Source organism: Schistocerca serialis, chromosome 1, assembly GCF_023864345.2.
Source record: "Schistocerca serialis cubense isolate TAMUIC-IGC-003099 chromosome 1, iqSchSeri2.2, whole genome shotgun sequence".
Classification (NCBI taxonomy): Eukaryota; Metazoa; Arthropoda; class Insecta; order Orthoptera; family Acrididae; genus Schistocerca; species Schistocerca serialis.
The window spans coordinates 1,106,071,840-1,106,084,921 of record NC_064638.1 but is presented as its reverse complement, the minus strand read 5'-3'; the positions used below and the strand labels follow the sequence as shown (position 1 = coordinate 1,106,084,921).

Sequence of the window (13,082 nt, the reverse complement as noted above, 5' to 3'; positions counted from 1 at the left end):
GCTGTTCCAACAGGACAATGCACGTCCGCATGTATCCCGTGCCACCCAACGTGCTCTAGAAGGTGTAAGTCAACTACCCTGGCCAGCAAGATCTCCGGATCTGTCCCCCATTGAGCATGTTTGGGACTGGATGAAGCGTCGTCTCACGCGGTCTGCACGTCCAGCACGAACGCTGGTCCAACTGAGGCGCCAGGTGGAAATGGCATGGCAAGCCGTTCCACAGGACTACATCCAGCATCTCTACGACCGTCTCCATGGGAGAATAGCAGCCTGCATTGCTGCGAAAGGTGGATATACACTTTACTAGTGCCGACATTGTGCATGCTCTGTTGCCTCTGTCTATGTGCCTGTGGTTCTGTCAGTGTGATCATGTGATGTATCTGACCCCAGGAATGTGTCAATAAAGTTTCCCCTTCCTGGCACAATGAATTCACGGTGTTCTTATTTCAATTTCCAGGAGTGTAGTTCAATAATTGTCACCCTGTATGTAGGTACATGCATACAGAAAATTGTCTCAGATGGTTCACCCCGATCTCCAAGTGATGATTCTCATTCGAAAACGAAGTAAATGCCAACCACTGTCTACGTCATCATACCTTCTTGCCCTTCCTCTTAACAGCAGTAGTCTGCTCAAAGCTGTAAACGCAGCAATTCCTGCCGGTCGGTATAAAAAACGTCAACTGCCACCAATTAAACTAAACGTGTCATTAGCGATCGTCTTTCGTAACCTGTTGCTTCATCAGCGTCTTTGCGCCAGCATCCTTCTTGACTTTTTTCCTGAAATCCATTTAGTACTTCACGGTTCGTCGCGTGTAGTCGAGTACGACTGCTTCGTAACTTGCACATCCGTGTACTGCCAGATTAACTTTCTGAATATGAAACTCTTGCACGTCTCCGCTTTTTAGAACTTGTTGGGTTACCGTCAGTTTCGAATTAAGTAGTTAGATTTTTAAATCCCACCCTTTCCAAAAACCGTATCCTAGACAATATTCTCTCGAAATATATCGTGACAAACACATACTTGCATTCTGAGCATCTGTACCGTTAATGCAGAACACGTATTGAAAGTCACCTTGCTTTAGTGGCGTTTCAAACTGCGTAACAAAATATTGTACATATAAATTTATTTCTAAATAAACTAACAGAACAATTACATGATGAGTGATTCCTTTACGAGTAGTTCCAAAAACTCGTATAACTGTAGAAAACGTAGGAAACGAACTGGAGTCTGTTAGGAACAGGTATCTACCGTACCATAATTTTTGACCTAAACACATCTCTCACAAGCTGAGCTCCTAACAGCGGGACGTTATTATTAAGGAACTGTGGGCACTTTTGTAGAGATCTGGAACTCTTTGTCGGCTGAGGCAAGGCATTATTCTGCTGGAATCTGGAGCAGTTTCAAGCAACGGTCGGCATTCCGTCGCGAGAGTTTATATATATATATATATATATATATATATATATATATATATATATATATATATATACAGGGTGAGTCACCTAACGTTACCGCTGGATATATTTCGTAAACCACATCAAATACTGACGAATCGATTCCACAGACCGAACGTGAGGAGAGGGGCTGGTGTAATTGGTTAATACAAACCATACAAAAATTCACGGAAGTATGTTTTTTAACACAAACCTAAGTTTTTTTTAAAGGGAACCCCGTTAGTTTTGTTAGCACATCTTAACATATAAACAAATACGTAATCAGTGCCGTTTGTTGCATTGTAAAATGTTAATTGCATCCGGAGATATTGTAACCTAAAGTTGACGCTTGAGTACCACCCCTCCGCTGTTCGATCGTGTGTATCGGAGAGCACCGAATTACGTAGGCATCCAAAGGGAACGGTGATGGATCTTAGCTACACAAGAGACTGGAACAGCACATTACGTCCACATGCTAACACCTTTTTATTGGTCTTTTTCACAGACGGTGGTGGTGGTGGTGGTTAGTGTTTAACGTCCCGTCGACAACGAGGTCATTAGACACGGAGCGCAAGCTCGGATTAGGGAAGGATTGGGAAGGAAATAGGCCGTGCCCTCTCAAAGGAACCATCCCGGCATTTGCCTGAAACGATTTAGGGAAATCACGGAAAATCTAAATCGTCCTCCCGAATGCGAGACCAGTATGCTAACCACTGCGCCACCTCGCTCGGTTTCACTGACGCACATGTACATTACCATGAGGGGTGAGGTACACGTACACACGTGGTTTCCGTTTTCAATTACGGAGTGGAGTAGAGTGCGTCCCGACATGTCAGGCCAATAGATGTTCAATGTGGTGGCCATCATTTGCTGCACACAATTGCAATCTCTGGCGTAATGAATGTCGTACACGCCGCAGTACATCTGGTGTAATGTCGCCGCAGGGTGCCACAATACGTTGTTTCATATCCTCTGGGGTTGTAGGCACATCATGGGACACATTCTCCTTTAACGTACCCCACAGAAAGAAGTCTAGAGGTGTAAGATCAGGAGAACGGGCTGGCCAATTTATGCGCCCTCCACGTCCTATGAAACGCCCGTCGAACATCCTGTCAAGGGTCAGCCTAGTGTTAATTGCGGAATGTGCAGGTGCACCATCATGCTGATACCACATACGTCGACGCGTTTCCAGTGGGACATTTTCGAGCAACGTTGGCAGATCATTCTGTAGAAAAGCGATGTATGTTGCAGCTGTTTGGGCCCCCAATGATGTGGTCGCCAATGATTCCGCACCATACATTTACAGTCCACGGTCGCTGTCGCTCTACCTGTCTGAGCCAGCGAGGATTGTCCACGGTCCAGTAACGCATGTTCCGTAGATTCACTGCCCCGTGGTTTGTGAAACCCGCTTCATCAGTAAACAGGTAGAACTGCAACGCATTATCTGTTAATGCCCATTGACAGAATTGCACTCGATGATTAAAGTCATCACCATGTAATTGCTGATGTAGCGGCACATGAAACGGGTGAAAGCGGTGACGATGCAGTATGCGCATGACACTGCTCGCCGACCGTGGCCCGTGTTTGTTACAACACGCAACTGAACGTCGGAGGTTTCAAGCGTCAACTTTAGGTTACAATACCTCCGGATGTAATTAACATTTTACAATGCAACAAACGGCGCTGATTACGTATTTGTTTATATGTTAAGATGTGCTAACAAAACTAACGGGGTTCCATTTAAAAAAAACGTAGGTTTGTGTTAAAAAACATACTTCCGTGCATTTTTGTATGGTTTGTATTAAACAATTACACTAGCCCTCTCCTCACGTTCGGTCTGTGGAATCGGTTCGTCAGTATTTGATGTGGTTTTCGAAATATATCCAGCGGTAACGTTAGGTGACTCACCCTGTATATATAAATTTGTTCTGTCTCACTTGCATGACATAAATGCTTGCTAAATTTGTAAAGTAAGTTGAAGGAAATCGCCTCGACTGACACCATTAATAACAATATATTTATGAATATTTTATTGAATTTACACACTGTTACAGCCAACGTACCACACCATAATACATACGGTTGCTAACAAGACAAAGCTACACTTGGAAAAGAGAATTATTATTAATTGTAGTTTACCAACGAAATACAAACATCTTTTCATGCTGTAAAGTGCACATGATTGATTAATATTGTCCTAGCATCGTTATTAATATAGACAAAAAATGTCAACACACATTCCAAAATGTGTTGTGGTCTTTTGATGCACCTCTCGACGCTAATCTGTTCTGTACAAGACTGTACATATCTACATAACTACTGCAACCTTCATACATTTGAACCTGACTGCTGTTTCTAAGCCTTGGTCTCCCTCTACAATTCCTCCCACATTCCTGCTTGTAATAAAACGTGACGAAAATGTTTTCGTGAAGACGTTTTGGATATTTATAATTGCTAAACACAAGAAAAGCAGTGTTCAACATACCACGTCTTATTACGGATATTCTCCACCAAAAAAAAAAAAAAAAAAAAAAAAAAAGAAACATATCTTGTGTAATGCAGGGTGCTGCTTCTTGATGGGATCTATGCAATGGATTCAATAAGTTTCAGTTCACCATACATTTTATTTCGCACACTAGATGTCCGGTGGCGAACTTACAAAGTCTGGCTGCATGCTGTTGATACAAAATTCTCTCGAAGACTGACTTAAAGACTGGCTTAAGAGTGACCTAAAACTGACTTATGGCGGCGTACAAATATCCTCTATTTATATGATTTCAAACAATTACTGTCATTTTTACATATTCAATTTTTGCATATTAACAATTAAAGTTTTTACATGCGTCTTCCCAAACTACGTAGAAAATTACATGGAATAACAGTGAATAATTTCATACAAAGACAGGAGAGGATCTGTTTCTATTAAGGCTAAAAATTACATGTTTTATCATTGCAACAAAATATATCGTTAATTTGCATATATTATTTTACTGTCTTAAAGTAATATTATTATTTTCAGGTGAATAGAGCGATTAGTTTTATTGAATGAAAAGCCTAGATTCAACTAATTAAATTTTTAGATTAGCAAAATTTTACATTTCTATATGGTCGTAATTACAGTTCTCTTCACTAACACCAATGAGAACATAAACATGTTTGGTTCTGACTGAAAAATTGTCGTATCATATTTCTATTAGGAGAATAAACAATTTCTGACATAAAAGATCATAAAAATAGCTCTCTCTCGATGACATGAAGTATCGCAACTTTAATCGTTAATTACTCCATAATTACAATAGCAATTTTATTCCTACTATGTGCCTGTAGTTCTTATTGTGTGTAAATTACGATGGTACATTAGTATTTAATCCAATATGTTCCCTTCATGCTAAATACTGGTGACGCCCAATGTAAACAACGTCAAAACAACAGTTTAAATTAGTGTAAATTACTAAGCTGCTGCACGAAGAATCTTCAGTGTATCTCAGTATTCGAATCCAGATAACCAGAAAAGTGTCTCCTTCATTCCATATATTGGTGATACACAAGGTAGACAAAGTCAAAGCAACAGTATAAATTGATATAACTTACTAATACTACATATATGCCCTCTTCGGGAGAGTGGAGATAAGACTGGAATAGGATACAGGATTCCAAAAGGGGTTGGTATTACATGCTCTTACTTCCACTACCAAACTGACGATCTCGATACCTCAGTATGTATCCTGTCAATCGATTCTTCATTTTAGTCAGTCTGTGCCACATACTTCATTTTTCCTCAACTCGATTCAATGCCTCTCATTAGTTACTTGATCTACCCATCTACTTTTCAACATTCTTCTCTAACAACACTATTCAGACTCAAGACTCTTCCAGTGTGAACTTCTTATCGTCCTTTTATCACTACCATACGAGCGTACACACCATGCAAGTACCTTCAAAAAACACTTTCTAACGTTTACGTTTGCATTCGGTGTTAACAAATTTCTCTATACCGGAATCGAATTTCTTGCTGTTGCTACTCTGTACTTCGACAACATCTACATCTACATACATACTCGGCAATCCACCATACGGTGCTTGGCGGAGGGTACCTCGTACCACAACTAGCGTCTTCTCCCCCTGTTCCACTCCCAAACAGAACGAGGGAAAAATGACTGCCTATATACCTCTGTACGAGTCCTAATATCTCTTATCTTGTCTTTGTGGTCTTTCCGCGAAATATAAGTTGGCGGCAGTAAAATTGTACTGCAATCAGCCTCAAATGCTGGTTCTCTAAATTTCCTCAGTAGCGATTCACAAAAAGAACGCCTCCTTTCCTCCAGGGACTCCCACCCGAGTTCCTGAAGCTTTTCCGTAACACTCGCGTGATGATCAAATCTCCCAGTAACAAATCTAGCAGCCCGCCTCTGAATTGCTTCTATGTCCCCCCTCAATCCGACCTCATAGGGATCCCAAACGCTGGAGCGGTACTCAAGAATAGGTCGTATTAGTGTTTTATAAGCGGTCCCTTTACAGATGAACCACATCTTCCCCAAATTCTACCAATGAACCGAAGGCGACTATCTGCCTTCCCCACAACTGCCATTACATGCTTGTCCCACTTCATATCGCTCTGTAATGTTATGCCCAAATATTTAATCGACGTGACTGTGTCAAGCGCTACACTACTAATGGGATTCTTTTTCCTATTCATCTGCATTAATGTACATTTATCTATATTTAGAGTAGCTGCCACTCTTTACACCAGTTACAAATCCTGTCCAAGTCGTCTTGTATCCTCCTACAGTCACTCAACGACGACACCTTCCCGTACACCACAGCATCATCAGCAAACAGTCGCACGTTGCTATCCACCCTATCCAAAAGATCATTTATGTAGATAGAAAACAACAGCGGACCTACCACATTTCCCTGGGGCACTCCAGATGATACCCTCACCTTCGATGAACACTCACCATCGAGGACAACGTACTGGGTTCTATTACTTAAGAAGCCTTCGAGCCACTCACATATTTGGGAATCAATCCCATATGCTCGTACTTCAGTTAGGAGTCTGCAGTGAGGGAGTCAAACGCTTTCTGGAAGTCAAGGAATATGGCATCCGTCTGATACCCTTCATCCATGGTTCGCAAGATATCATGTGAAAAAAGGGCGAGTTGCGTTTCACAGGAGCGATGCTTTCTAAAGCCGTACTGATGCATGGACAGCAACTTCTCTGTCTCAATTAAATTCATTATATTCTAACTGAGAATATGTTCGAGAATCCTACAACAAACCGATGTTAAGGATATTGGTCTGTAATTTTGAGGATCCGTCCTTCTGCCCTTCTTATATACAGGCGTCACCTGCGCTTTTTTCCAGTCGCTCGGGACTTTACGTTGGGCAAGAGACTCGCGATAAATGCAAGCTAAGTAAGGAGCCAATGCAGTAGAGTACTCTCTGTAAACCCGAATTGGAATCTCATCAGGACCTGGCGATTTATTTACTTTCAACCCATTCAGCTGCTTCACAACCCCAGGGATGTCTATCACTATGTCCTCCGTACGGGAATCTGTACGAGACTCAAACGACGGTATGTTTGTACGGTCCACCTGTGTGAAAGATTTCTCAAATGCTAAATTTAAAATTTCAGCTTTCATTTTGCGGTCTTCCGTTGCCAGGCCTGACTGATCAGTGAGTGACTGGATGGAAGCCTTCGACCCGCTTACCTATTTTACGTAAGACCAGAATTTCCTTGGGTTTTCAGCAAGATCTTTTGCTAAGGTATGACGGTGGTAGTGGTTGAATGCTTCGCTCATCGCTCTTTTTACAGCATCACGAATCTCTACAAACTTTTGCCTGTCCTCATTCTCCCGATCTTTCTTGTACCGCGAGTGCAACTGTCTTTGCTTCCTGAGCATTCTCCGAATTGCGCTGTTGAACCATGGTGGGTCATTTCCGTCTGTAACCCACTTTTTCGCCACATACTTCTCCAATGCGTGATTTACAATGTGTTTAAAATTTGCCCATAATTCTTCCGGGTCCATCGTACCGGAAGTAAATGAAGTCGATTCATTTACTAAGTAACCATTAGTTACTTGGCATCAGAAATAGCAAAAGTCACATACTTCATTTTACATTTCATTTCCTACTATAATTCTGTCAGAATCACCTGATTAAATCTATTTTTTAATTCTGTTGGGTGTTCGTCTTACAGCTCTTTTGAAGATATTATCCATTTCGTTCAGCTGACTCGACAAGTTCTTTGCTGTCTCTGAATCTTATTGAGAAACTGCAAAGTTTTGTTTTTCTCTTCGAAGCCTTGTTCCCTTTTCAAACTTCTACGGGTTCTTCTGTACTTCTTGCTCGAAGTGCAGATTGAATAACATCGGCGAGAGGCTACAATCTTGTTTTACCCCCTTCTCCTCTTCCCTTTCACGGCTTTCGGCCCTTATACGAGTCTTCTTCTGTAGTGGTCAAACCAAGGATTGGTTTGCAACAGCTACAATGGCAGTTTGTCTCCATTGTGTGCGTCTTTCAGTTTTTGTCTTCATTTGTTACATCCCACATCTTTCACGATTTGATCCATGTACCTCAGCCGTGGTCTTCCCCTTGGTCTTTTTCCCTCGACATGTCCCTCTATGATTGTGTTCAGGAGTCCTTTATGTCTTAATAGATGGCCTGTAAATTGCACTCTTCTTTTAACAATGAAACTCCAGAAGCTTCTCTTCTCACCTGCTCTTTCCAGAACCACTTCGTTTGTGACCTTGTCGATAAATTTTATTTTGAGCACGCGTCTATAGCACCACATTTCAAAAGAATTTAGCTTCTGGTCTTCCTCTGTCACGAGCGTCCATGTTTCACACCCATAGCATGCCACACTCCACACATATGATTACAAAAATCTTTTCCTGATTTCAAGGCTGATGCTCTTAGATGTTAAGATGTTTTTTTTTCTTGTTAAAAGCAGCTTGAGCAATTCTACTTCTCATTTCTGCCTTGCTCCTTCCATCGCTGGTAATATCACCGCCCAGGTAAGTAAATTCATCAACTTGTTCAAGCAGTTCATTGCCTACATGAACTTGGACTTTCACTTGATCTTTTTTGTCGCATGCCATTACTTTTGTTTTTGCTTTATTAATTCTCACATTATATTTTTCCTCCATAACTTTATCCATTCTATTCAGTAGGACTACAAGATCTTCTTCACTTTCAGCTAGGACAGCTATACCATCGGCATATCTTATCACATCTATTCGTTGGCCATGAATTACTACACCGATCTGTGAATTTTCCCTTACTTTTTTCAGCGCCTCTTCAATGTTCAGATTAAAGATAACGGGGAATAATGCACAACCTTGTCGGACACCTTTCGGTATCTGCACCTCTTCTTGGTTTGTCCGTCCACGGATAACTGCTGTCTCGTTTTTGTACATGTTCCATATCATTTTTCTGTCTTTATAGTCTATTCCTTTTAGTCTTATCCCATTTAACATTATCAAGATGTTACGAGTACATGGGCTGAAAAAACTAATACTCCCTTTTAAAATTTTCAATTAATTCAAGATCTATTGTTCCAACAGTGTACATGGAGTACATGAAATGATTACATTTACAGATCAATAGCACAAGCGGTTCTGAGCTACCATGTATCGAACTACGCTCAAACACCCATATTAGAATACAGGATGTCAAATCAAACGCCTTTCAGCCGTCTAGTTTCCAAACATATTTTATTTTCCTACCAGTTTCGGCGATTTACTACGCCATCTTCAGGCCTCTGACCGACGTGCAGGAAGATTCCACCTCGGTTCTGTTGAAAACAGGAAATACGGCGCAGTCTCGTACAAATGGCGAACACTGTCGTGGGATATGTTATGCCACGCCTTCTCGACCTGTTGACGTATTTTATAAGAGCTGTTGGTTGACGAGTCGCACGAGCCACTTCTCATCCCATCATATCCTACACGCGCTTGATTGGAGAAAATTCCGAACATCCTACCGGCCAGGGACGATGCTGCACGTCTTGCAGAGCACGTTGAGTTTCATGGGCAGTGGGAGGGGCGTCCCTTGCAAAACACCAAAGGGGAACGTGAGTTGTAGCTTATCGTACCCCAGACCTTAACGCCTGGGTTGCGGCCAGTGAGTCTAGGACGAATGTACTCTACGAGACAGCGCTCACCAGGTCTACGTCGTATGCCCGAACGACCATCACTTGAGTGCAGGCAGAATCTGCTTTCATCGCTGAGGACCACAGCGCGCCATTCTATCTTCCAAGTGATCCTCTGACGGTACCAGTCGAGGCGTGCACGTCGATGCCGTGACGTGAGTTTAAGACGGGCGAGAGCCGTGCGTGCCAGTAGTCCCACTGCTGATAACTGACTCGCAACAGTTCGTGTTGACACGTCTGGTCTCACAAGCCCTCTTATCTGTACTGTAGTAGCTGTACGGTCTACCACTATTTCCCTTACCATACAACGATCCTGGCGGGCGTATGTGCTGCGAGGACGTCCAGAACCTCATCTATAGTTGTGATAATATTCATGTGACACTGATAACATGGAGAAGAAATAAAAACTTTGAGGTTCGCCGATGACATTGTAATTCTGTCAGAGACAGCAAATGACTTGGAAGAGCAGTTGAAAGGAATGGACAGTGTCTTGAAAGGAGGGTATAAGATGTACATCAACAAAAGCAAAACCAGGATAATGGAATGTAGTAGAATTAAGTTGAGTGATGCTGAAGGAATTAGATGAGGAAATGAGACACTTAAAGTAGTAAATGAGTTTTGTTATTTGGGGAGCAAAATAACTGATGATGGTTGAAGTAGAGAGGATATAAAATGTAGACTGGCAATGGCAAGGAAAGCGTTTCTGAAGAAGAGAAATTTGTTAACATCGAGTATAGATTTAAGTGTCAGGAAGTCGTTTCTGAAAGTATTTGTATGGAGTGTAGCCATGTATGGAAGTGAAACATGGACGATAAATAGTTTGAACAAGAAGAGAATAGAAGCTTTCGAAATGTGGTGCTACAGAAGAATGCTGAAGATTAGATGGGTAGATCACATACCTAATGAGGAGGTATTGAATAGAATTGGGGAGAAAAGGAGTTTGTGGCACAACTTGACCAGAAGAAGGGATCGGTTGGTAGGACATGTTCTGAGGCATCAAGGGATCACCAATTTAGTATTGGAGGGCAATGTGGAGGGTAAAAATCGTAGAGGGATACCAAGAGATGAATACACTAAGCAGATTCAGAAGGATGTAGGCTGCAGTAGGTACTGAGAGATGAAGAAGCTTGCACAGGATAGAGTAGCATGGAGAGCTGCATCAAACCAGTCTCAGGACTGAAGACCACAACAACAACAAACTGATAACATAATCGTTTCACAACTGACGCACCACGTCCAACATGTCCATCCTGCCATTCGGGAGGCCACAGTTTGACCCCTTTCAAACTCGCTCACTTGGCTGCATGAGGCACGAGTGCGTCTCTGTGGTATGGTTGCCTAGTAATTTCACACGTTTGCACCACACTGAGCCTTCTGGCTGTGAGCATTCCCTATTAAAGGGTAGATACAGACGATGCTCTGATAGCTACGCCACTATGCTATCTGTTGGCTGGCAACGCTGAAACCATTATCAGTACATCTACTGTTCCCCAGGTGGCATATTCCATTATCGGATATAATCGTCGTCGTCTTTCCAGGTGTACTAATTCTTTTTGCGGCAGTGTAACAGCAGTCCAATTTGTGTAAAAGTCGTAGGTACTATTGCTACGTACAGGATTTCAAAGAATGTGTACCATTCGATGTTATCAAAAAATTTCTCTAAAAATAAGAAGAAATGACATTACAAATTTATTATAAATATTAATATAGTGATATGTCGTTATGTAGGACACTTCTTAAAAGCATTCCTTGCTGAAGTAAAGTAAATGAACATATCCTATTCAGTACACCGTACATACGCCATATTTGACCAATTCTTCCTCCTATGGATGTTGATCTGTTCTTTTTGAGTAACCAGTTTTGGCACTTGCAAAGCACATTCATATCTTTAGGCCAGTGGTGCAAGCGGTTGAACTAATTTTCTCTTGCTTTTAATCTCATCCTTCATCACTTCCATCTTCCTCAGTGTCTGGTTTTTCCATAACGGTGTGTCCTTTTCAACGTTACTGTGCATCAGATTTCCGGCAATGTCCAACCTGGATAAATATCAATATATGTGTCTGTTATCATTCTCTTCAAGTGCAAAGTTATTTTAGTTAATGCATTATTCAGCGAAATATAAAAAAGAAAATAAAAAGAAAAGCTGATGTGGTAACCCTATTTACAACACATCCTAAACTTATGAAAACTAATACATGATATGCCAATTATTAAAGTAAACATACAAATCCTAAGAACTAACAGAATATCGTTGAAACTAAAATAGACTAAAATGGTATCGAAAGTCAGCAGCTCATACGTGTACGAAATATCACCATAGAGACTCAACATATAAAACATAATACAACTAAGAAAATATGGTTCTGAGGAACTAAAATCTTTTTCACTTGTTTTTCTCTCGTTGAAATGGAATCAGGGATCTACAAACCACTTTATAGCCCCACTTTAGAAGCAAATAAAGATAAATCAACAATACTTCTCTATCCTTCATGAAGCCATAGTCGTTTGTTCGGAAACCATTTTCTGATAGTTGCTCTTGACACATAGCGGTGATTCTGAGAACAACAAATAATTGACCTAATGGCTTTGCAGATCACATCGAATAAGATACAGTTGGAGTTCATACGAAATACAGGGCAATATGCGAACAAAGAACGGTATCTCCTACAACATAAATTTTTGCTAAAATATTTGAAGTGTTCTTACCCACGACCTGACGAAGATATTTTCATGAGCAATTTGCTTGTTTGTTTCAGGAGAAAGAAGTAATATTCTGCACCTGGAGAGCTTCACCATGGACGATGCTTCACATCCGGACGACTCTAAGACGCACTGCCTGTTTTCCGAACAGATACTACTCAACTTAGAGAATCGTTCCAGAAGACTGGAAGTGGACACTGCCAAATTGTTAGCTGATGTAATCCCTCGAGTGACCTCCGAACATACAACATCAAAAAGTGTTCTCAAAAGAATCTATTCAGCCATTATACAGCATCCGATTAGCAGTGACACTATATTCGATTACCGTTCTCAATAATAATAAAATATTTTCTGTGTGAGTGACAGGGAGTCAGAGACTAAGACTTCAGCCGCACTATCAGTTTTGCCTGCGTCTCAGACCTTAATTATGAATTTGTTAATATTCCAACGTAAGTTGAAAATTCCATTCTGCTGAGAAACATGTAAAACGGATCACGTAGCGCATTGTTTCTTTTGGAGGTGAAATAGTATGAGAACTGAATAAAAATATTAAAAATGTGTAACAAGTAGTATGATTTCGTTAAAATTTGATAATTTACTAAATTTCCTATCTACTACACACAGCCTTCAAAGGACGCTTAACATCCGTGAAACGGCTCGTACTTTTGCTTCTTGCGTAATTTAATATATAGTTCAGCTTAGCTGATTAGAAAATGGTGAGCAGGTTATGTTATGAGAATTCAGTGAATACTGTGCCTCTGCATCAACTCGCACTATGCCACAATATTGTAAACAC

The 13,082-nt window shown here is 41.1% G+C and overlaps 1 protein-coding gene across 1 annotated transcript in view; it reads left to right on the top strand.

The window, feature by feature from the left end:
• LOC126459199 (loricrin-like) overlaps positions 1-12,852 on the top strand; it is a 65,169-nt gene extending 52,317 nt beyond the window's left edge. Inside the window, exon 4 of the mRNA XM_050095844.1 lies at positions 12,343-12,852. Coding sequence (XP_049951801.1) covers positions 12,343-12,355 — 13 coding nt within the window. The 3' untranslated portion in view covers positions 12,356-12,852. The remainder of the gene's footprint in view (positions 1-12,342) is intronic.
• The last annotated feature ends 230 nt before the right edge of the window (positions 12,853-13,082 follow it).